This window comes from Zalophus californianus, chromosome 17 (assembly GCF_009762305.2).
Source record: "Zalophus californianus isolate mZalCal1 chromosome 17, mZalCal1.pri.v2, whole genome shotgun sequence".
NCBI classification, from domain to species: domain Eukaryota; kingdom Metazoa; phylum Chordata; class Mammalia; order Carnivora; family Otariidae; genus Zalophus; species Zalophus californianus.
The window spans coordinates 6,341,471-6,366,876 of record NC_045611.1 but is presented as its reverse complement, the minus strand read 5'-3'; the positions used below and the strand labels follow the sequence as shown (position 1 = coordinate 6,366,876).

Below are 25,406 nucleotides of genomic sequence, written 5' to 3'. Positions count from 1 at the left end.
TTATTATAGAACAATTTTTATTAATAAAAGCTTTAAACAAAAATTCATAATTCCATAAACTAATAATGACTTGGCAGCATGCAAGTACTTCAGGCTGGAGAGGCATGTTTGTTCTTAATGAATTTATATATGCTAAGTCCTCTTGACATTCGATTCCAAAATGTATGTATAAATTAGCTTGGCATGATTAATAATTTAAAGTAAAGTATAAACATAAGGGCAACTTAAACATTGGTTTAATTTATGTGTGTCAATTCAAGGTCAGCGACTGGAAAGCTCTATTAAAAAAAAATCTGAGGTCAAAAAGATCTTTAGGAAGCAACCACATACCTCTGTACATTTGAAGATTGAGGGCTAAAAATCCATTCCTGATGAACACCATTGAGTAAAGGATGTATAACATCCACCACACATCTGTTTCAAAAATGGCGTTTTTCCAAAATTATCCATTTCTTTACAAATAAACATTATAGTATTAATAACTACAGAGAAGCCATCAGAATGAGTTCCACAATATGCTAACTCTCTCGAGGCTTTCCTGAACTCTGTCTCAAAGCATTTACTTTAATCCTGGGGCTTTAGAAACATCTTCTTTACTTTAACTGTTGGTTTTGTGTGTCCATTTTCATCTTCTTCATAATTGGCACGGTCTCTTTTTTTGGCAAACTTTTTTCCAATTGTCCCCACCAAGGTCTCATATCTGTTAAGATGGTATGCAGCACAAGTTTAATTAAACAAACAAAAAACAAGGTAGGAGTCAAGTCTTGTCAAGAATATCAAACCAAATAGGCAATGAATAAGAAAAATCAAAATGATGATTAAAAGAAACTGATTCAAAATTTAAGAACTTTTCCATGAATGATTAAATTTTTCACTGTTTTGTTTTTGTACTATCCTAAATAAATTGAGATGTGTATCTTAAAATATGTATTAGAAGCAGCACTGGACAAAAGCCCTCAACTGCCAGCCTCTGACAGGTATGAATCTCCCCGCGCCCCAGCCCAATTTAGAGAAAGCAGAAAGTCATCTTCCCGCTGGGGCACTCCATGGAAGACTGTGGGGAAGAGGAGCGCCCATGTGAGAGCCAGTGATTATAATGTGGTTCTGAGGTGACTGTTACCTTCTGGCCATTTCTTCATCTGACACATCTAGCTCCACTGCTTCACCTTCAACTTCTTCCACTTTGTTCTTAGCGTTCATCTGGAGCATTAATTTCTGAAAAATGTAATAGTGCTTTCAGGACTGGAACAGGCTTATTAAAGAAACTGGTATCAAATGTATTTGAAGGTAGAGGAAAAGAAGTCACAATCTACAGGAATAACCAAAATTTATGAGGGGGTTCTCTGTAATACTTTCCTCCACAATGGGCCAAGAGAAGTCAGCTTATGAAAAAAATAAGACAAACCCCTACTAGACTGGACTTCCTATTAATGGTTTTAAATTGTGTTTTAGATTGTAAATCTTATTGGTTACTGACATCTAAATCAAGCACACTGCTAACACACTAGTGAGTGGGGGAAATAAAAAGCAAACTTTTAGATTTCCTCCAAACTTCCCATCTTTGAGCCAAATGGAAGAAAACTACACTCAAGAGTTGTTAACAGGGCACCTGGGTGGCTCAGTTGGTTAAGCGTCTGCCTTCAGCTCAGGTCATGATCCCAGCGTCCTGGGTTCGAGTCCTGCATCAGGTTCCCTACTCAGTAGGGAGCCTGCTTCTCCCCCTCCCTCTGCCTGCTCCTCCCCCTGCTTGGGCTCTCTCTCTGTCAAATAAATAAAATCTTCAAAAAAAAAAAAAAACCCCATTCTTTAGATTGATATATTAAAAAAAAACAGTGATACTAAATGCAGTTTTTGGTGGTTGGGGGGCAGCCAATTACTGGATGGATGGACTGGGAGGCTGGCTCTGCCATTATGGGGAAGACCGGCTTCATTCCAGATCACGAGGGTGAATAAAAAGCATTCTACAAGATGTCCATGTGCCACAGTCTCACCTCCATTTCTTTTTCTCACATTATTAACCCTTTCTTGATCGTTACCCTGGACAAAAAAATTCTTTTTAATGTACAATACTTTTTTTAGCAAAGGCAGGATGAGGAAGGGAAAGCAGAAGAGAAACCAGTTTCAATTAGCTTTTCCAACGTTTAAAGGACTGAAAAGAAAATAATTTTGGGAATACAAGCTCTGTGAGGGCACAGAACTCAGTTTCCTACTGCATTTCCAGTGCCTCAAGAGGGCTGATGAACCTCAGGTACAGAATATTTACTGAATAAATAAACTCCATGCTGGGTGTCACTAAAGATACCTAGAATACTAAAAACATGTTCGAGGGGCTCCTGGGTGGCTCAGTCAGTTAAGTATCTGACTCTTGGTTTTGGCTCAGGTCATGATCTCAGGGTCCTGGGATTGAGCCCCATGTTGGGCTCTGTGCTCAGTGGGGAGCCTGCTCGAGATTCTTTCTCTCCCTCTCCATCTGCCCCCTCCCCACTCTCTCTCTCTCAAATAAATAAATCTTTAAAAAAAGAAGACTTTTGTAAAAATGTGTTCTAAGTACATCCTGCTTATAATGAAGTAAGTACTCTCAACCTGGTATCTTTTCAAAACCAGGTATATATATACCTAACCCTTCTCACGTCTCATGACAGCTCAGATATGCAAGCCAAACAGTTCAAAACCTTTCCCCAGGGAGAAAGTATTCAGTGTTACAGAGTAGCAGTCATGAAAGCCATCTTCTAAAAGCCTCCCACATCAGGATCCTTTTCCCACTGTATGAGACATACCCTGGAGTGCTTGCCTACCCCTAGCCCTAGTCTCTGGGTAGCACACACGCATCATCTTTGCTCCCGACGCCCCCTTTACCTCACTGCCTTCTCTCTCGGAAATCTAAAGCTTTAAGCAGGCCAAGGCAAGGGAAATACCTATTATAAACAAACACTTTTAGTGTTGACTTTGTGTAAATAGAACACCTTAATTATCATACACCCTCAAAAAAGGGGGGAAAAAAAGAAAACCCATGATCTTAAACAAACTCTGGCGATTAACTTGGTTAACTGTGATTCTCTATAGGCATCCTCAGGGAAGTAATTTTCAATCAGAGGTAGTTTTGCTCACCAAGGGACCTCTGGCAATGTCTGGATACACTTTTGGTTGTCACAACTGGGGTGTGTGTGTGTGTGTGCGTGCGCGCTCATGTGCACACTACTGGTATCTAGTGGGTAGAGGCCAGGAATGCTGCTGAACATCTAAAAATACACAAACAGCCCCAGCTACAAAGAATTATCTGGCTCCAGAAGTCAGTTGTGCCAGGGCTGAGAAACCCTGGCTTCAACTGAGAGTTATAAAACTAAACTTTATATCATAAACCTCCATTTCATTGGTGGAGTACCTGATAGGATGACTTTTAGTACATGTGCCAGAATTCTAATAAATATTAAACGAAGGTCTGTGCTTCTCTACAAACCTGAACCAGGAAAATTCAAATCAACAGCTCATAAGGTGAATTATTTACTTTTCAAACAAACTTTCCAAAAGGTTCATTTAAAAATCTATTTACAACCTTGGATTAAAACCTGCCTACTGAAAAGTGGAATTACTCAATTTTTAAGTCACATTTTTCCATTAGAAAAGATACATTTACAGGTGCCAGAAAATAAGTTTTCATAATAGCATCATATGAACAAAATCTGGACATTCCTGTGAAAGAGTTGAGCTGAAACTCTAACACTCGCAGGGCGCTGTCGGGGAGTGCGTGCTGCTGTATTAAATCATCTACTAACTCTGCCATAAAACCAGGCTGCAAGGGCTGCAATTTCTTTAAATAGCTCCACCAGTATTTCAAGACTTGTTATTTTGTATATAATGAGAAGAAATGGTACCTGGTGGGAAAAAACCGAAACCCAATTATTAGCAGAAAGAATTCAATTGGAAAATTTTAAAATTTTATTTTAAAGCAATTATATTTAATACCTCAACCTCAGGATTAAATCCTCTGAATGACATTCTTCCATAGAGAAGATCTTCACATAACAAGAAACTCTGCTCTTCTATTATGAAACACCTAAGTGGGAAAATAAACCTGTATTTATAGCGTGTCTACTTATAACAAAGCACTGCAACTAAAAGTCAAAATTTCAAATGAAAAATTGATCTTACTTACGGTTCTTAGTAGAATCGAGTAAAAGTAAGGTAAGACTTCTAAATGTAGGGGTAGAAATAAAAACTGATTACCTTGGCCAGCAAAGGCGTTAGATGACAAGAGCTTGCAGCTGCAGGCACAGCCTTGTCTAAATTACACATTTAATTTGTGTAAATGCCTACACAATGCAGAGACCTAGACTATTTATAATAAACCTGGATTTTTCTAATCTGAAGCAGTTTCCTTGACATTTACATCTCCCAACCCCACCAACTTCTTACTAAGTACTTATTAAATACTCCGAAATTGGAGTCCCAGGCAGCTTTAAGAGTGTTTTAGCTGGAGCTCTTAGCTGTAAACAATGACTGACTTAAGCAGAGAAGGAATTTACTGAAAGGATACCAGGTATCTCACAGAATCACTGGGAAAGCTGGATGAGCAGGAATGGAAAATAGGCAGAAATAAGGGTAGCTAGGTCGATGACCCAAAACCAAAACCATGAAAAAAATCTCCCTAGTAAAAATGACGCTGCACCTGAGGGGGCTAAGCTCTGCACAGCTGAGGGCACTGGGAGGCCAGTGTTGCCCTGAAAAGGGGATGCAGGTGCGACATTTCGGTCTCTAAAAGGCAGTCTCCTCTGAGTCACCAGTTTATTACCCCAGTCCCAGGGGAACATATCTGACTACAGCCTGAAACCGTAAAACTATTAACCATAAAGCACACTAGGAAGGTAAATACCTGGCCTTTAAGGCTTCTTTGGCAGAAAGTAGACACTACTTCTTGTGTCAAGATTCACTCCCTCACTCGCTCACTCACTCAGCCAACACTTAGTAAACCAAACTGTGTGCCAGGCAGTGTTCTAGAAGCTGGAGGGGTAGCCTCGAATAAGAGTCTCTGCTCTCACGGAGGTCACATTCTAGAGTGGTGCCAAATGACAAATAAAAGATTTATATTATACAGTGGAAAAACGTGAAGTAGGTTATTTCACGCCTGGCTGAAAGAAAGCAGCTGGTACTAAACCAGTCCTCCTACCTATGCCAACGATAAAATAGGACTAAATAACAAGTCAAAGAACAAGTCAAAGCATAGGGCTGTGGGCCCTGAGAGAAAAAAAACAAAGTAAGCTTTCTGACTGAAGGTAATGGATGCCCACCTTCCCACTGGAGGCAACTTTTAGACTGTGGAGCAGGGAGTGGGAGCCCAAACCGAGCCCAGTCTCACTGAACTGAAGAGACAAAGGAACTGAAGTTCGGGGGTGCAGAGGGGGCTGAAGTATAGGGGTCAAGATCCCAGAGAGAGGGGGATACTTAAAGAGATTCTGGGACCTGCATACACGGTCCCCTGGAATGTCTGGCTGAATTCTAGGCTGTCCAAGTCCAACAGTGTCAGGAGAAAAAAAAAACAATTTCCAGAGAACAATTCCCTGGTGCATTAGTTTCCTAGGGCTGCTGGAAGAAATTACCACAAAACTGGTGGGTTAAAGCAACAGAAACTTATGCTCTCAATTCTGGAAGTCTACAGTCAGTTTCACTGGACCAAAATCAAGGTGTTGGCAGAGACGCGCTCCCTCCAGAGGCTATAGGAGAGAATTCATTCCTTGCTTCTGCTGACAGCTAGGAGTACTTGGCATGTGATTGCATTACCCCAATCTCGGCCTCCATGGTCACACTGCCTTCCCTTCTATCTCCCTTTTATAAAGATATATGTGATTGTATTTAGGGTCCACCCAGACAATCCAGAATAATCTCTCCACCTAAAGATCTTTAACTTAATTACACCAGCAAAGTCGATTTTGCCATATAAACTAACATAGGTTCCAGCGACAAGGACCTGGATATTATTTGGGGTACCATTTTCCAGCTTACCGTAACTGAGAAAGAAAATTTTTTTTTAAATTTTTTATTTATTCATTTGAGACACAGAGAGAGAGAGAGAGCATGAGCAGGGACAAAGGCAGAGGGAGAGGGAGAAGCAGGCTCCCCACTGAGCCAGGAGCCCGACGTGGGGCTTGATCCCAGGACCCCGGGATCATGACCTGAGCCGAAGGCAGACGCTTAGCCATCTGAGCCACCCAGGCGCCCCCCCTGAGAAAGAAAATTTACCCTAAAACTGTATGTTGAACAAATACAAAGACCTTGCACAATGGAGGGAAATGTCTGAGTTGTGTCTATCCAACCAAGCTGAATATCCTGTGACACTGAACAGAAAGGTCACACCTCAGGAGTAGGGCGCATCTAGCAAAAGTCAAGGCTGTAAAACCCACTCCTACAAAAACAGGGACCAAGCTGATTGGCATGTAAATTAACTGCCTAAGGGAAAATTCAACACTTCATTAAGGAAGACAACAAAATCCAGGTACTCAACAATGTAATACATAATGTGAGACACACAATAAAAAGTTGCTAGACATGTAGGGTAGCAGGAAAATGTGACGCATAAACAGAGGAAAAACAAATCAATAAAAAAGATGATGGAATTAATAGAAAAGAACTTTAAAACAGTTACTTTTTTTAGATGGGGTGGGGAGTGAGGCAGGGGAGAGGGGGAGAGGGAGAAAGAGAGAGAGAGAGAGAGAAACTTAAGTAGGCTCCATGCCCAGCATGGGGCTGGATTTCACAAGCCTAAGATCATGACCTGAGTTGAAATCAAGAGTTGGACGCTTAACTGACTGAGCCACCCAGGAGCCCCTAAAAACAGTTATTATAAATTTGTTCAAGGATTTAAAGAAACACAGGAATGTAATGAAGACACAAATAGGGAACCTGATTTAAAATATGGAAACTATGGGGCGCCTGGGTGGCTCAGTTGGTTGGGCGACTGCCTTCGGCTCGGGTCATGATCCTGGAGTCCCGGGATCAAGTCCCGCATCGGGCTCCCTGCTCAGCGGGGAGTCTGCTTCTCCCTCTGACCCTCTTCCCTCTTGTGCTATCTCTCATTCTCTCTCTCTCAAATAAATAAAATCTTAAAAAAAAAAAAATGGAAACTATGAAAACTCAACCAATAGAAATTTTACAACATAAAAAACAATATCTGAAGTGAAAAATTAGAATAGTCCTATATCAAAAAAACTGAATGCATTAAGAATCTTTCCACAGAGAAAACTCCAGATCCACATAGCTTCACCAGTGATTATTTTTTTTAGATTTTATTTATTTATTTGAGACAGAGAAACAGAGATAGCAACAGAGACAGCAAGAGAGACCCTGAATGGGAAGAAGAGGGAAAAGCTGGCTCCCCTCTGAGCAGGGAGTAGGGAGCAGGGAGCAGGAAGGAGGGCTCCACACAGGGCTAGATTACAGGATCCTGGGATCATGACCTGAGCTGAAGGCAGACGCTTAACCGACTGAGCCACCCAGGCACCCTCGAATAAATAAAATATTAAAAAAAAAAAAAAGGGGGCACCTGGGTGGCTCAGTCGTTAAGCGTCTGCCTTCAGCCCAGGTCATGATCCCAGGGTCCTGGGATCGAGTCCCGTATCAGGCTCCCTGCTCCACGGGGAGCCTCCTTCTCCCTCTCCCACTCCCCCTGCTTGTGTTCCTGCTCTCGCTATCTCTCTGTCTCTGTCAAATAAATAAATAAAATCTTAAAAAATAAAAATAAAAAAAAAGAAGTGTCTGCCTTCAGCTCAGGTCATGATCCCGGGGTCCTGGAATGGACTCCCACATCGGGCTCCTTGCTCAGCCCGGAGCCTGGTTCTCCCTCTGCCTGCCGCTTCCCCTGCTTGTGCTCGTGCTCTCTCTCCCCCCTCTGACAAATAAATAAAATTAAAAAAAAAAAAGAAAGAAAGAAATAGGCAGGCCACAAACTGGGAGAACATATTCACAATACATGTATCTGTTAAAGGACCTGTGTTCAGAATATAAAGAACTCCTACCTGTATAGAAGTATGTAAGTTTTATCAAGAAACAAAACCCTATACAAACATTGAATTCTAGTTAATGATACGCATGTTTGCAACTTACTCTGAAATACACTAAAAATAAAATGAATTGATGGATGTATAGAGGGATGGATAATTATGTAATAGAAAGATGCTAGAAAAAAAGAACCATCTCATTTTTAAAAATGTGCAAAAGATTTGAATAGGGACTTCACAAAGGGAGATATGGAAATGCCAATAAGCACATAAGAGTTCTTTAATGTTATTAGTCACCAGGAAAATGCAAATTAAAAATCATAATGAGATACTACTAGAATGACAGAATAGGTAAAATTAAAAAGGTAACACAAAACGTTGGAAGGACGTGGGAAAAATCAGAATTCTACTTAGTGAAAGTGTAATAAAATGGTGCAGTTACTGTGGAAACCAGTCTGAAAGTTTCTCATAAAGTTAACTATATGCCAACCTTATGACCCAGCAATTCCACTTTTACCGAGGAGAAATTGTAAGTGGAAAGAGTTAGGGGTCCCCCCCCAAAAGAAAGACAAGACATAGTATGACACCAGAGAAGTCATTTTAGGCCCCCAGCTATTTTCTGGGATCTCTGCCCTACTTGCTCAAGCACACTTCTAGCACAACTTCCTGGGAAGTGTCAGAATCACAAAGAAACACAAAAACCTCAGTGGTTAAAGATTTTAAAGGAACAAAGAGAAAGCAAAAACTAACACTCTACCAGGCCAGGAAACAACCTAACCAAATCAGAGACAATAAACCACTGGTAAAACTCCCTGTGCTATTTCAAAAGCACGCAAGGCCTTGCATCAGGAGCCCAAGACCCCACCCCATCCAGTTTATACTAGCTCTTGGAGCACTCCCATGAGCCCTTTCCCCAGTAGAGAGTTACCTTGGCTTCACTGTCAAGTTAGTCTCCACCCTCAGAGGAGCACAAGCTTCATTAACATAACAGGATACATGTATAGGCATTTTTTTTTTTTTTAAGATTTTATTTATTTATTTATTTGAGAGAGAGAGAATGAGAGACAGCGAGCACAAGAGGGAAGAGGGTCAGAGGGAGAAGCAGACTCCCCGCTGAGCAGGGAGCCCGATGTGGGACTCGATCCCAGGACTCCAGGATCATGACCTGAGCCGAAGGCAGTCGCTTAACCAACTGAGCCACCCAGGCGCCCTAGGCATGTTTTTTTTTACGTATGCCTACACGACCTCCTGTCTGCCATTACATGTGATGACAAAGCCCCCCTTTCTGAATATTCATCCTAACCCTAAATAAAAGAAACCCACTCACCCTCACTTGGGAGAATCATGGCTTTGGAAGTTATTCCCCGTGATCTCTTTATTTGCTGCAAAAAGTTTCCTTTGTGGGAAAACTCCACCTGGTTTAGTCCTTATCCCTAACTCAGCAAGGAGCGATGTCACGTTAGTTCGGCTACAAAATGAAAACGATCTATCCAATTCATTCAAATTCTTTTTATCTAAACTTGTCTTTGGCTGCTGTATGAAAAGTGGTCTGGATGGGCTTCTTCTGAGCCAAGTTCAGAAGGCAATGAGGAACACAACATGAGGCCTGGGGAAGAACAGCTGTGGGACCAGTTAAAGACCCTGAGAAGGGAGTGTACGGGGCCCACCTGAGAAACGGCGAGGAGGCCTCCAGACTGGGAAGGAGTGACAGAAGGGAGCACTGGTAGGAGGTCAAAAGTATTTTCACGGTGACATTAAGATGTTGTCTTCTTTGGGGCGCCTGGGTGGCTCAGCCGTTAAGCATCTGCCTTCAGCTCAGGTCATGATCCCAGGGGTCCTGGGATGGAGCTGCGTATCGGGCTCCCTGCTCAGCAGGAACCTGCTTCTCCCTCTCCCACTCCCCGTGCTTGTGTTCTCTCTCTCGCTGTGTCTCTCTCTGTCAAATAAATAAATAAATAAAATCTTTAAAAAAAAAAGATGTCTTCTTCACGGTCGACACTTACACAGAGGGTGCAAAAGCAATTGTGAGTAAGAGCTCATTTTGGCATGAATGAAAGTAGGGATACCATACTACGCTAGTAGTCACTGCTGGTTTTCAAAGTCTAAAAAAAGGGAAAGAAGCCGATAAGAATGTTCTTAATGAAGCAGTAAAAAAATTTATTAATTTTCATTAATCTTGCCCCTTGATTACACTTTTCAAAAATATTCCACATGCAAATGCTAAGTACTTCTGCACAGTTAGGCATGACGACCATCTTGAGGAAATGCACTTGTGTGACCGAGTTCTCAGTTGAACTAGCCACTTTTATCATGGAACACTATAACTATGCTTATTCAGACTTGGGTACTTGGCAGACGCTTTTCTGAAAATGAATCAGATGAACTTGTCAGTTCAAAGGAACAACTGACAGTACTTGTTGCCAGTTACAAAATTCAAGCTTTTGAGCAAAAATTGAGAATCTGAATAGCTTGTGCATGTCGTCTTGGGCTTGAAGCTTCTCAATACTTAAAAGATTTTTCTGATGAACCCATGGTAATATTAATGAATATAGTTTTTGGTATTATATAAGGAATTAAGTTAGCATTTAGAAAATCTATACAACTCACTGAACTAATATTTTCCAAAAGAGAAATGCATGATGTTATGAAATCATGCATGGATAAAAGATCTATTCCAAATGCAAGCTAGACTAATGATTATGAAAACTGTATTGACACTTTGAGATTCCATACTGCAGTTAAAGAAACTACTAGTTACTGGGTTTTGGAGTAGTGTCAAAAAATTATCTAAAAAGGCTATTATAATACTCCTCCCCTTTCAATTACATCACTTGTGTAAGGGTGGATTTTCTTTATGGGCCTCAACCAAAACAACAGACTACAACAGGCTGAGTGCAGAATTTAAGAGAATCGACCCAGAGAATCAACCCATCTCTGACAATACTGGACATCAGAAGATTCAAAAATGTAAGATAATGCCTTTCTTCTCATTAACATTTTTTGGTCTTGGGAAACTGTTCCTTTTCTTTCTTTCTTTTCTTTCTCTTTCTTTCTTTCTTTCTTTCTCTCTCTCTCTCTCTCTCTTTCTTTCTTTTTTTTAAAGATTTATTTATTAGAGAGAGAGAGGGAGAAAGCAAGCACAAGCAGAGGGAGCAGCAGAGAGGGAGAAGGCTCCCCGCTGAGCAGGGAGCACAATGTGGGGCTCAATCCCAGGACCCTGGGATCATGGCCTAAGCCGAAGGCAGATGTTTAACCAACTAAGCCACCCAGGCGCCCTGGGAAACAGTTATATTTCATGAAAAATGTGTTATTTATGTTAACAACATGAGTTTGTCTTTAAAGTGAGCATTTAAAAAAATTTTGTTGTAATTTTACACATTAAATATCGACATGAAATATATCCCACAAATAGAAGCTCTTCAGGGGTTCTAAGTAATTTTATAAAATGTAAATGGTCCTTGAGCCCAAAACTTTGAGAACCACTGTTCTCTCGGGTTCCTCTCTCCCTGGCCCTCTAGTTCAGCCAGCACCTCACTTCCTTCAGGAACCCCCCTCCCTGAGGGAGCCTAAATTCAGGCACACATTCTCCAGAACCTTTTGTTCAACCTTTTCCATAAGGTGTGGATTCCCTCTCAATTGACTAATCCTGGTCATTATCGAGTGCAGCTGATAAAACCTCATCCCTCTCCCCAAATCCATCACCCTCTCAGGAAAGCACCATAACTACACATTTAAGCACTCAAGACAAAAGACAGATCCAGAGGGCTAGGAATGGATGCACAGCAGGACCACTGCTCCAGTCAGAGGACTTTCCCAGAGGTTTCCACTGACACAATAACTTTAATATAAAAAGGAGCATAGGTGTTTCCTTATCTACAAGCAGTTTCAATAATTAGGAACATTAATTAAACACAGAATTAGCAAAAAATTAAATATTCTAAAACTGTAAGCATTCTGTATTTTAATATCCTTAATTTTATTAATAAGGATCCATAATTTTAGAGCCAAAAACACATCCAAGATATTATCTATTTCATCTATTTTTACAGATGAGAAACTACTGCTCAAAAAACAAACAAAAAAAACCCCCAGACTTGCCTTAAAGCCACAAATAACATGCATGGCAAAGCAGGGGAAAAACTCACTGTAGGAAAACAATTCACTATGGGTCTCTCCAGTGAATGAGACACTACCTGCCCTTTTGGTCTGGAACATCTTTTCAGGGATGTGTGTATAGTGAACCATTTTGAAAGGCAGAGCTATTGTCTTCCTTCTGAGCAAAGTGCAGACTTGCTTAATATCCAGTATAATAATGTCTTTGGGGGCTAAGGGCAAGTTGGCTTGCAGTCACGTATTAAAGATACAGATTTCCTAAATTCAAGACTTCTCAGCTGTGATACAAACCTATTGTGGGCAACACATACAGATGGGCCTCGCCACATCATCCCCCATGAGATTTGAGGGACACAGGGGAAATGATGCAAAAGAGATGCTCGTACTGTTTGCTGCGCTGTGAGTAATGAAGTCCTTGTGTCTGACCCAAGAGTCTTGTACCTTCCACCAGCATCCATGAAACTGTGTCCAGCTAACCTATTAATTTGCAAGTAGGGTACAATCTCGGATCTCACAGTTCCCAACACTCATTAGGCCACAATATACAAGCACAAGAACATGGTAGCCAAATATACTTTCAAAGCAACATTCTATGGCAAAAAAGCACTTAAACTGGCTAGTCTGTGTACTGGGGCACATCCTTTGGAGAAAAATATGGCAAAAACACAGCACAATCTTTGATCTGTAAATTCTACTTCTAGGAACTTATACCAAGCATCTTCTATCAGGTTCCCCGGAAACAGACTTTGAGACAGAATTGTGTGCATAAGTATTATCGGCCAGGGCTGTTTGGGAGATGCCCCTCTATGGAAATGAGGATGGCAGGACTGGGCAGGAGGAGGTGACATGCAATGTGGCTACACTAAGGCCTCAGCCCCTACGAGGAGCTCTGGGCGGAGGGGGAAGGCTTAGAAGGCCCTGCAGGTGTTCCCAGTTGAGGCAAAGCAGTCCCTCATCCCCCTCAGAGCTCAGGCACAAGGATAATTCCCTGAGTGGTGGCCCCTCAGGGAAGCTGTGGACTAAAAGCCCTAATTGTCCTTGCTGAATTACGGGGCGATATTGCTGACATCACAGATGGCAACCTCTAGACTTCCAGAGCGTATATACAGTGAAGCCTCCAATTTCAAAGAGAGCAGTAACCCTCTGGAATAATTCAGATACATCAAGGAAAGACTCACAAACACAAAAGAGCAAGAAGGAATGGGCGAATTTCATAATATTCAAGTATAAGGCAATACACGTGCTAGCAGTGTTTATCGTGCTTTGTGCCTGACCTGCTGTGATAAAGGCGTCACATACCTTAGCTCATTTACTTCTCAAAATGTATGCGACAGACGCTACCATCATACCCAATACATAGATGACAAAAGAGGAGTTACACACCTTGTCCAAGTCACAAGTAGGCAAGTGGCAGAGCTGGGCATCAAACACAGATCTGCCTGATTCCAGAGCCCATGCACTTAATTAACTAATCCATTCCTCTGGCTCCCTATGTGGGGTGTTTAAAAAACACACACCCTGAAGAAATACCATCCATTTTTCTCTCCAGATCTACTTCTCATTATCTCCCCCCATTCTGTATCCTGGGAGGCTGATTTAAATGTTATACTTGGAAGGGGTCCTTTGTAGTCTGGAACCAGGCTTCCTTCCTGTGGGATTACCTCAGGCTGGCTGTGCTCCCTTATGAAGATAGCAGCTCTTGTAAGATGTCTTCAGATTCAGTAACCATTCCCTCCCCTTGACCCTTTGGTCCTGGAGTGGAAATTACTCCTACCACACAAGCTATGGGGTATGCACCGTCCCTGGTGGCCTCCCTGTGCCCTACTCTGTTATACTCTTGAATTACCCAATTTGACAGTGTCATCTTTTCCTGCCAACGACTTAATCTAATGTACATATCTATACACAAATAGGCACTGGATGGTGGCAAAAGTATATTATTTCCTGCTAGGGTCTGACTGCTTGTACCCCCCACAAAATACATATGTTGAAATCTTAACCCCGAGAGATGATGGTATTAGGAGATGAGGCCTTTGGGAAGTAGCTGAAGTCCTGAGGGTGGGGCCCTCATAAATGGGATTAGCACCTTACAAAGGAGACTCCACAGAATCCCCTAGACCTGGGGTGCCTGCGTGATACAGTTGGTTAAGCCTCCGATTCTTAGTTTCGGCTCAGGTTGTGATCTTGGCATCATGGAGATCGAGCCCTGAGTTAGCTCTGTGCTTAGCAGAGAGTCGGCTTGAGACTCTCTCTCCCTCTGCCCTAACACCCAGCTACCTGCCCTGCTCTCTCTCAAATAAATAAATAAATAAATAAATAAATTTTTTAAAAAGACAAAAAGAAAAGGAACCTCCTAGCCCCTTTCACCAGGTGAGGACACAGTGAGAAGGTGCTGGCTATGAACCAGGGAGACAGCCATCACCAAAACACCACCACAGTAGTGCCTTGATTTTGGATTTCCAGCCTCCAGAACTGTGAGAAATAAATTTCTGTTCTTTGTAAGCTATGGTGGTATTTTGTTATAGTAGCCCAAAAGGATGGAGATATTTGCCTCCTAGGAAAGGAATCTAAAGGTCATTTTTCTGCAAATATGCTATGTTGGGGGAAAAAAATACTGAAAACAAGATAGAAACCATCTTGCCCCTCAATAACAATAAGTAAAAAAAAAATCTGGAATACTTTGTGCAAGTTTAGTCAAGGCATAAAATGAAATTATAGATCCTTACCAGTAATGGTCCCTTCCTACACCACCCTGCTCCCAAATCCACACTGTCTCTGGCTTTGTCTTCCCCTTCCTCAGGGCCACCTTGCTTCCTCCGAGAAGCAGCAGAGAAAAGCAAACAAAGAAGCAAGCAGAGAAAACAAAGTACCTTCCTTCCATATCTCCTGGTGGGGCATGCTTTCTATCTTTAGGGAAGGATATCTAGCCTTCCAGAAAAGATCCAGAGAAGGTCAGCCAAATGAACAAAGGAATACAACAAAAACGAAAAAAAAATTATTAGGTAAAGAAAGGAAAAACATAAATGTGCCCGAATAAGCAGCATCTTCCATCATCTGACAAAGCTGAAATAAAACTACCATACCACAGAGCTCACTAAGATAAGAAAGGCACTGAGGAGAAATGATAAATAGTTTTAAGAATTTAGATAAAAATCAATGGATGATATGAACCTATCACTCCTTCATTCAAAATTATTTCTCAAGCACTAACAATGCTTAGAGGTGGAAGAGAAACAGTCTAGTATGGTATCCAGCATTAGCCATGACCAGCTGGCTGACTCTGGGCAAGTTACTCTCTCAAGCTTCAGATTCTTCAGCTATAAAATGGATGGAATGACAGTAGCCAGCTCCTAAGTCTGCTCTGAGGATTAAATAATTAAGAGATTTTAAATGCTTAGCTCCGTTCCTGGCACATGCTATGGACTCAATAAATGTTTGTTAAGATGACTGGTATTAAAAGCAGTAAAAATTAAAAGAAAAAAGAAAAGAAAAGAAACACACCCTAAACTCTTGACTTGCCTTTAAGAACTCTTACTATTCAAACAAAACTGGAGAGGCCTAAAGTACACACCTTCCAACTTAATCTTCAAACTTAATGTGACAGGGAGCACACCGCAGATTCTCATAAAAGCTCCCCAGTTACTACCAGAGATGAATGGGCTAGATTCCTTTATTCATCACAGAAAAAGAACAACATTGTAAATGAGGGCCAGTAAAAATGTATAAATCCAAGTAGAACTTATATAGATTTAATAATTTTAGAAAACTATTTGCAAAGCTAATTCAAGAAACTGAAGAGATACTATTTTATAGACTTTGTGTCACTGAAACGATGAGTCCCATTTATAGGGATTTCCCTTTGAAGGCCCAAAGCATCATTAATATAATTTCTAATTAACCTACTCTTTTTCTTTAAGCTCTGGCAAATCCAAATACCAGTGCTCTTCACTAATGATTTTCTTTTCCTCCTCTTCTAGTTGTTTCTTGGTCTCCGAGTCCAGTCCCCTTTGCATGAACTGTCAAAACAAAACAAAATCAGTGTCAGCAACCAGTTTTCTCAACTTAGAGTTGAGGAAAACTCAAATAACTTTATTCCTCCATGTGCTTTCCCTCATTTCTCCAGGAATACTATCTCAGGGGTGAGGGCGGAGGTGCTGGGACCAAAGCAGCTTAGCTCTGCCCTTGAGAACGTCACACCGGACTAGCAGGGAGGCCACTAGAGCACACAAAAAAGTAATGTGGACTTCCTTCAGAAGACTTTGGAAAGATCTTTACCGTACTTTAGTTTGTCTAATTTAATAAAAACAAACAATAAAAAGACTGTATTCGGTAAGTAGCTCATAAATGTTTCAGTTTTACATAGTAGCCAGTGGGGAAGGGCTAAGACAAAAGACACATATCAGGATAGGCAGGTAGAGACGGAAAGTGAGAGGAGCAGAAATAGGAGAGACTCAATACGTTCTGAATCTCTTGATGACCCACGGAGCCCAGTGGTCTCTGTACCTGCTGATCTTGGTCTGGAATGTCTTTTCTCGTGCTCCTCCACCTGGGCAACTCCTAGCCCTTCTGATATATAGGAAAAGCTACTCCATCTCTATGAAATCATCTCTGACACCTGCAAGCCAAACTGACATTTCTCTCCTAGATGCTTCACATGACATCCTGAAACAGTCTCACCACACTTTAATTTCTTGAGCACCTGTCTCTTCTGAAGACCTTGAGGGCAGGGACTTTGTCTAGATTGTTTCCTTGCTCAGTTTCAGCATGATGAATGATATGTAGTAAAGGGTCTATAAACACAGACCAAAGCAAAGCTGTATCTATAAGCCTGCTCTTCACATATATTTGTCCTCTGAAAGGCTGATTACCTCTGTGGCTGCTCTTTATTCTAAAAAGGGCAAAAGCTCAACTCAAAATAGGCCAGTAGAGAAATCAGCAGTCTAGCTGCTAGTCTCTTCCCTCCATAAACAATATTTCCTCAGGGGACCAGTGAACACAGCAAAATGATAGAGTATTAATAAGGGAAAAATAAATTCAGAAAACATCCAGGATCCTCCAGAAGTTAGCTCTAGAATTCCACTAGTTTCCATTTATCCTTATTTCTTTCCCTTGTCCAAGCTCTATATTACTTTTCCCTCCATTCCAACCCTTCCAAAAACAAGCATTTTTAGGCATAAGGGCTTTACCAATGAATACTAAATGAAATGACGAAACTTGAAAAACATTTACAAATAAAATACAGTGATAACATCCAGTTCTGATGAGGCTGTGGTACGACTGGATCACTCATACATTGTTGGTGGGAATATAAAATGGTACAACCTCTGCGGAAAACAGCTTGACAGTTTCTTATCCTACTAAACATACACTTACCATACAACCTAGCAATTGTCCTCTTGAGCATTTATCTCAGAGAAATGAAAACTTACATTCACTCAAAAACTCATACAGGAATATTCACAGCAGCTCTATTTGTTAATAGCCAAACACTGAGGACAACCAAAATACTCTTCAACAGGTGAATGGTTAAGTCCTATGATATTTCCATAGCATGGAATACTACTCAGCAATAAAAAAGGGAAAGAGCTATTGCTACCCAACAACTTAGATGGAATGCAAGTGAATTATGCTGAGTGAAAAAAAGCCAATCTCACAAGTTTACATATTGTACAATTCCATTAATAGAACATCTTTAAAATAACAAAATTGGGCGCCTGGGTGGCTCAGTCGGTTAAGTGTCTGCCTTCACCTCAGGTCATGATCCCAGGGTCCCGGGATCTGGTCCTGCATTGTGCTCCCTGCTCCTCATGGTGATGAAACAGTTCTGTATCTTGAATGTGGTGGTAGTTACATAAATCTGCACATGATAAGCTGTATGGAAAGATCACACACACACACACACACACACACGAGTAAAATGGTGACATAAAATGGTGGCTCTGTGAATTGTACCACTGTCAATTTCCTGGCTTTGCACCGTACTCTAGCAACAGAAGACAGGGAGTGGAGGGTACATAGGATCTCCCTGTACATTTTTTGCAACTTCCTGTGAATCCAACATTATTTTAAATAAATGTAAAGGAAATGTTTACACTCTATCTAAAGTGTTCTGTAGTCTTCATCCTTTTACCAGTGTCTCTATCCTCACCCAGGAAAGAACTGGCAGTTTCTGGAATACATATCCTGTACTTCCCAATCTTTCTGCCTCTGCTCCTCAACATGTTTCCATTTTCTACCTGGTAAAATATCCACTTGTAAAGGCCCAGAGGACATGTCCTTTGGGCCCTCCTGACTGTTGTTTGGCCAAGCTCTTCACAGACCTGTTCCCATAAAAGAACATCTTTCCCTACATCTAAGAGCCTTATAAGCACCGGCTTATTGTTCATTATGCTTCTTCTGTGTCTCCCAAAAGACAGATTCTGAACAGCAGACTATGTCTCTTGTTCATCGTCTATTACTAGTACTCAGGCTGCAGCAGATATACAAGAGTTATCCAGATATACAGGCTCTCCGCTGAGCAGGGAGCCCGACCCTGGCCGACCTGAGCCGAAGGTAGATGCTTAACTGACTGAGCCTCCCAGGTGCCCCTCAGAAAACCTTTATTGAACTCTTGTATATCCGCTGCAGCCTGAGTACTAGATGCACTAGTACTCAGCGGAGAGCCTGCTTCTCCCTCTCCCTCTGCTGCTCCCCCTGCTTGTGTGTTCACTCTCTCTCTCTCTCTGTCAAATAAATAAATAAAAATCTTTAAAAAAAACAAAGGTTCTCTGAATGTAAATCCAGACTTGTCTTATTCTCCCAGACTCTCTTTCTTGGATGGTTCTCTTTAAACCCAGACGCCTCATTTCATCACTTATATTCTTGGTGATACAACTCACCAATCCTACCCAACTGCCTTTTTCTCTCCTATTTTTAGTCAAGTAGGTATTATTTATGGCATACAAAATAGCTATATATGTCTGTGTGTGCGCACGCGTGTGTGTATTCTGTACACATGGAAAGGCTAGAACGCCCTGTGAATATGAATCAAGCAACTCCAGATTTAGCAATCCAATTCTCCTGACTCTACAAGCATCTAAGAACTCTCTATTAAAACTTAGTGATTTGGCTTTACTCACAAGTGAGGGCTTACAGCAGGTATCACAAATTACACTCCTTAGGCTGGACATCAATTGCTGTAAATAAAGTTTTATTGGAACAAAGATATGCTCATTTGGTTCTGAGCTACAATGGCAGAGGTGAGTACGTGCAACAGTGACTGGCCTACAAGCCTAAAGTGTTTATTATCCGTCCCTTTACAGAAAAAGTTTACCGACTCCTGTCTTAAGAGCCCCAAAGAGCTAAAATCACAAATAAGCACCCTCTCTACAGTCATTCCATTACACTGACAGAAATACCACCTACATCCTTCCCTTTCTACTTCCCATCAGGATCACCCTCCAGTTCCCAACAGGTGACCAAGGCAGAGGATTTCAGGTACACTTGAAAACAAATGTATTAGTATTAAATTCTCAACTCTCAACTCTCTGAACAGTTACACTGGATACAGCAACCTAATGCAGTGCTCCATTCATTCTCACAGGACAGTCCTCTATCTGTATATATATTATTTCCTGCTATCCTGCCAATAAGTTCTTTCTCATCAATGACTGAAGCTGCTAACCCAACCAGAAAATCTGTGTAATATTTCTCCCCCTCCTTTGCTTCCAAAGTCCTGTTGAGTCTTCCCCGCACTAGGGTAGGGGTTGATACTTTTTTTAAGGTAACTTCTTCCTTCCTCTTTAGTCAGATCTTTGGTCTGAGTCCTAATCACTCAGGCACATCTTCGTTTGATGTGCCTGCTTTGCCAATCCAACCCAATTCTCTGATTATAAACCATAAGTCAAAAGAAGACTCTGTTGGGTAAAAATTCAAATTTTGCTAATATGTATGAAAGAAGTACCTTAGAAACCATAAGTTACATGATTTACCCTACACCCTCACTCACCCTATTCATCCCTAGTTACACCCTAGCTTAACTCCAAATCCGGCACATGCAACATTTACTCTCCAATCTTTCAGAACATTATTTATGCCTTGCTTCCTTTTTTCTGGAAATGACTCTCCAAACATGACATCAAACACTGTGCTGTAGTGTTCAGCGACAAGCAGTACAGAGTAGCAGTTAAGAACAGGGGCTTTGGTGCCAGATTGCCTGAGTTTGGTTCTGTCTACGCTACTTGTTAGCTGTGTAACTTTGGGCAAGTTACTTACTTGTCTGTTTCAGTGCTTTCAGCTCTAAGAGAGGTGTCCTAACTGTTATCTACCTCAGAGTTATTAGGTGGATTTTATGGGCTGATATATGCAAAGCACTGAGAACAGCTGTCTGGCACCTACCAGAAACTATAAATGTTTGCTATTATTATTATTATTATTATTATTATTATTCAAGTTTTTAAGGCCTGGTTGTTTCCCATTTTTAATTTCTGTATTCCTTTTTATCTACCCTTGTCTTGTTTTTTTCACTTTGAAATTATTTGTGAAATTGATTCGATTTAGAACCTAAAAATCAATTTTGCTAAAAGTCCATGATATTCATTTTAACTGTTCTAATTCTATTCCCACCGCCACTGCGACCAGATCATCAGAACTTCGAACTTGGTCTTTCTGAACGCAATTTTGTCCCATGTCAGGTCTTTCTCTCACCAATGTATTCTCCAGAGGGCAGTTAAAGTAACTTTGAAAATTAAGAAGGACAGCTAAGATGCTCTTACCCGTGCTCAATCGCCTCCCCATGTTCACAAGATAAAGGAAAAAAAAAATCTTAATCTGGCCTAAAATTCCTCACGTGGCCACTGGCTACTTTTCCAGGCCCACTTTTTGCTACTTGCCTTCCAGACATACTGAATTATCTTTAGTTCTTGGAAATCCCAAGGGATTTCTCGGATTTTTGCGTCTCAGACTTCTGAACTCGCTTTTCCCTGGGTTTACGTTGCCTTGCGGCCACCCTCCCACCTACCCTTCAATCTCTACTTTAGGGCCACTTCCCACAGAAGCCAAGTAAGTTCCCGGGGCTTCCGGCGCTCCAAGCATCACCGCCCTGAGTGCTACGGCATCCTGCCTGCTTACGCGTCTCTTTTTCTTATCCCACCGCAGGCTTTATGAGGGAATCCGCCGGATCTATAATCCTGTTCCTGGTGCTTGAGGCAGAGCAAGCGCTAAGTGAGTGAATGAATGAATGCCCAAGCTAGAGGGCCTCCATGGCTTCCCTGGTGCCCCCGCGCGTCTGCCGCGTCGACCCCTGCCAGGTACGGAAGCCCAGGTACCCCTGTTGCCCGGCCCGCCTCCCCGGCGTCCCCGCACCTTCATGCGCAGCAGGTTCTTGGACAATTTCGTCTTGCGCTCGGCCGCCATATCGGCTCCGGCTCGGAGCCGCGCTCCAGCACCAGCCCCCGCTGCGCACGCGCATTGCTGCGTGCGTCGTGGCGTCGTCTCACGCAACCCACGTTGTCCCGCCCCGTGGCTCCGCCCCCGTTTCTCGCGCCTTGGTGCGTCCGGGGATCTCCGCGCGTTGTCTTAGGGAGCCCTCGCCTTACGGAGGAGTTCGGGGTAAGGACACGCAGGGGTGAGAGCCACTTGACGTGGGGAGGGGAAGTCTAAAGAGGCCTCATTCCGAGGAGGCCCGAGTTATGGCCCTGGGAGCGGGCGGTGGCGAGTGCCGCCGCGCGCCGCCGACCCAGTCGTGCCGGGGAGACCTTTGAGACGCTCACCGCACTGTCCCGGTTGGACCGCGTCAGACACGCGTTTGCGTCGCGGACGGCGGCCCTCCCGGCCCCCGCACCACGGCCCGCGTAACCGTTTCTCCCACGTTGAGGACGCTGAGGCATGCTAAGGCCGCTCCACTGGCCCGGGAGTCGGAGCGGGGGAGGCGGGTGCAGACCGGGGCAGTCCGGGCTCCTGAAATGCGACGGAAAACCGTGCTGGAGTCACCGTTTGCGGCTGTGTGCGCGTCTCTGACTCTGAGGTTCTGTGACACAGCCCGAGACGAACCCACAGGCACGAGGACGGGCGGCTCCCTGGCCCAGAGAACTGGGGAGACGGTGGCTTCGGTGCTGCGCGGCCCACCCGAAGACGACGTCCACACCGTTCGCAGGAGAGCCCCGGGCCTGAGGCCGTGCCGGCGCCTAGCTGCCCCACGCCGCGTTCTTGGCGCTGGCCGCCTCGCCTGCGTGGTTTTTACCTACACCCCCTTACAGCTCGGGACACTGTGTTGTCATGTCCTTAGTGACCCTGAGGCCTACGGAGGGAGGTTAAGGCACTTACCCGCGTTCGCCCAGCTAATAAGTGTGAGAGCCCAGAGTCAGAAAACTTGGTGAAGGGAAAAAAAAAAAAAAACCACCCTAAAAAACCCCCCAAATCATGGCCCTGCCCTGGCAGGTTTTCTCAGTGGCGTCCATAAAGTCATTATGATACGGTAAGTGGTTATAGAAACTCGCTCATAACTAAGTGTGAGACACTGGGCTACAGCCGTGCATAAAGACACGCGACCTCCCTTTCCTGCAGCTGACCCTAATGGTGAGTGCCACGGAAGAAAGAAAATGATGATGTGATACAGTGACTTGTAGGGTTACTTTGGGTAAGGTGGTCCATGATGGCCCTTGTCAGGTGATAGTGCTAAGGCTTAAAAGTTGAGAAAAACCTATTCTGCAAAGAGTTGAAGAAGGGATAGCAACTGAAAGGTCCTGAAATGAGAACAAGACAAGAGTTGACCTAATATTCCAAGTGCAAACAATAGAGGTAATCATGTTATGGGTTGAATTGTGTCCCTCCAAAATTCATCAGAGTTTTGTCTTGGATTCTGACTGTATTTGGAGATAGGGTTTTTATTTTTTTATTTTTTTTTAAGATTTTATTTATTTATTTGAGAGAGAGAGCACATGACGGGGGGAGGGTCAGAGGGAGAAGCAGACTCCCCGCTGAGCGGGGAGCCCGACGCGGGACTCGATCCTGGAACTCCAGGATCATGACCTGAGCCGAAGGCAGTCGCCCAACCAACTGAGCCACCCAGGCGCCCTGGAGATAGGGTTTTTAAAGAAGTGATTAAGTTAAAACGAGGCCCTCAGGGTAAGGTCCTAATCCAGTGTGACTGGTGTCTCTATAAGAGGAAGAAATTGGACACAAGGAGACCCCAGGGTTGCACGCATCCAGAGGGAACACTATGTGAGGACATAGAAGATGGCAATCTGCACACAAGGAGAGTGGCCTCAGAAGAAATCAGTTCTGCTGACACCCTGATCTTGAACTTAGAGCCTCCAGAACTGTGAAAATGAAGTTTTAAGCCACCTGGTCTGTACTGTTTTGTTACGGTAGCCAGAGCAAACTAATATACCACATAATTAGCGGTAGATAACAATTATAATAGTAAGAACCCTGTAAGAAAAGTATGGGGTTCATGTGCGGGTATAGCAAAGGCATCTAAACCTTTCTGGCCTGGAAAATGGAGGGACTCTTAAAGGTGTGGCATTGTAGTTGAGATCTGAAAGGGGACGATTTAGCCTCAGGAATAGCCTTCCAATCAGTCTTAATTTTGTGCTACCATCACTCCCATGCATACATGGGACACATTTGTAGGAGTTCTGACAATACTAACTCCATCTTGTTCATGTTTGCTTAGTGATCTCTCTTGGGGTTATATGTTCCAGGCCCCTTGGAGATGAATATACATACCTTAGAAATGCCCACAAAGGCAGGGATGAGGAGAGGCTTGTTTGGCCTCTCATGAATTTGTTAGAGATAATGTAGTTTCTCCCCTTCTTGACATGGTGGTGCCATTAGATAACTAAAGGTTAGCTGTCAGGTGTGTGCAAGCCCTTTGAGGTGCATTTGAACCTTTTGATCTCAGTACAGTGCCCTTCTGCATGTCTCTTCCCTTTATAAAATTTATACATTAAGGTCTGGATTTTTCAGAGAATAACTATGCAGCTGCTGCTGATTGTTCTCTGCCCAATCCCCCTTGTCAGTAAGTTACCCTGAATAAAACTCTGTGTAAACTGTATGGAGTGACCTGCTTCGTTTTCTAGTCTCAAAGTGCCTTCTCAATTTGGGGGATATACTTTATTGTCTCTGCTACACCTTCTAACAACATTTCAACCTGCAAAACTGAAATTCTGTACCCATTAAACATTAATTCCTCATTCTCTACCATTCTGTTTTTTATCTCTGAATTTGACTTCTGTTTAGAATTTTGAAAGAAGTTCTGTGGGGGCAGAGGTGAAGAAGTGACCCAGTCTGCTCTCTGCATCCAGGAAACTGCCTATGAACTAGATCTTGAGGGATGAGCACATGTCTTGACACTTAAGAGGAAAACAATTCCTGGCAGAAATAAGAGCATATGTACATCCGCTAAGGATGCTAGGAGCTCCACACCTTCCCTATGGACCTCTTGTTACCAGTCTACTTGCACACTGGATTCTGATTCATTTTCATGAAACTGGCTTCATCATGTCACTCTCCAACTCCAAAATTTATAACAACTTATTGTCTGAGGGATAAAGGTCAAATTCTTCAGCCTGATGCTCAGATTTCTACATTTTTATTTGACAATGGAAATACTTAAAACTAATCACCAAAGGCTCTTCCCACCCATCAAAATGTAATAAATGAGAAGTGACTAAAGATGTAGTAATGTAATTTTAACTTTGAATTAAACCACCTGACTGGAAGGATAACTCCTTGATCGCTCTTTGCTACTGAATTATAGAATACAGAAGATAACTCTCACATTCAATAAGGTGTTGACCTGTTGTAGTTACAAAGTCAAGGAAATGTCATTTTGGGGGAAGAGATACTTCTGTAGGTCTTGACACAATTCTGAATCCGTTCATAATGGAATTTATTGGAAGTGTGAAAACTTCCCAGTTCTTCCAGTTACTAGATACATCAAGAAAAGTTCCCCTGAGTCTCTTCACTCTTGTAGCAGATCTAAGACTGCAGCCCAGTATAGTAAGCCTAGTCATATATAGCTACTGAGCACTTGAAATGTGGCCATTGTGACTGAGGAACTGAATATTTAATTGTAGTTAGATTTTTATTTAAAAAATTTTATTTGACAGGGACAGAGGGAACACAAGCAGGGGGAGTGGGAGAGGGAGAAGCAGGCTTCCTGCTGGGCAGGGAGCCAGATGCGGGGCTAGATGCCAGGACCCTGGGATCATGACCTGAGCCGAAGGCAGATGCTTAATGACTAGGCCACCCAGGCACCCCTAATTTTAGTTAAATTTAAAAATGAGTAGTGTAAAATATTTTCTCATTATACACGTTTTAGTT

The 25,406-nt window shown here is 42.6% G+C and overlaps 1 protein-coding gene across 1 annotated transcript; it reads right to left on the bottom strand.

Moving 5' to 3' along the window:
• Positions 1-21,494, bottom strand: MPHOSPH6 (M-phase phosphoprotein 6). The gene is made up of 5 exons (XM_027619126.1): positions 21,444-21,494; positions 16,005-16,117; positions 3,964-4,054; positions 1,121-1,215; positions 1-700 (listed from the first exon to the last, which is right to left on the bottom strand). Exons 1-5 carry the CDS (start codon positions 21,492-21,494, stop codon positions 565-567), a joined length of 486 nt encoding a protein of 161 aa, XP_027474927.1. The 3' UTR covers positions 1-564.
• Positions 21,495-25,406: the final 3,912 nt, after the last annotated feature.

What these genes read in the sequence shown, in the direction of transcription:
- MPHOSPH6 (XM_027619126.1), bottom strand. Translation starts at nt 21,494, where the DNA reads ATGGCGGCCGAGCGCAAGACGAAATTGTCCAAGAACCTGCTGCGCATG. An exon ending in CCAGAGCTTAAAGAAAAAGA is followed by an intron (nt 4,055 to 16,004) that starts GTAGGTTAATTA and finishes TTTCCCACTTAG; the next exon opens with GTGTTTCATAATAGAAGAGC. An exon ending in GATGAAGAAATGGCCAGAAG is followed by an intron (nt 701 to 1,120) that starts GTAACAGTCACC and finishes CCATCTTAACAG; the next exon opens with ATATGAGACCTTGGTGGGGA.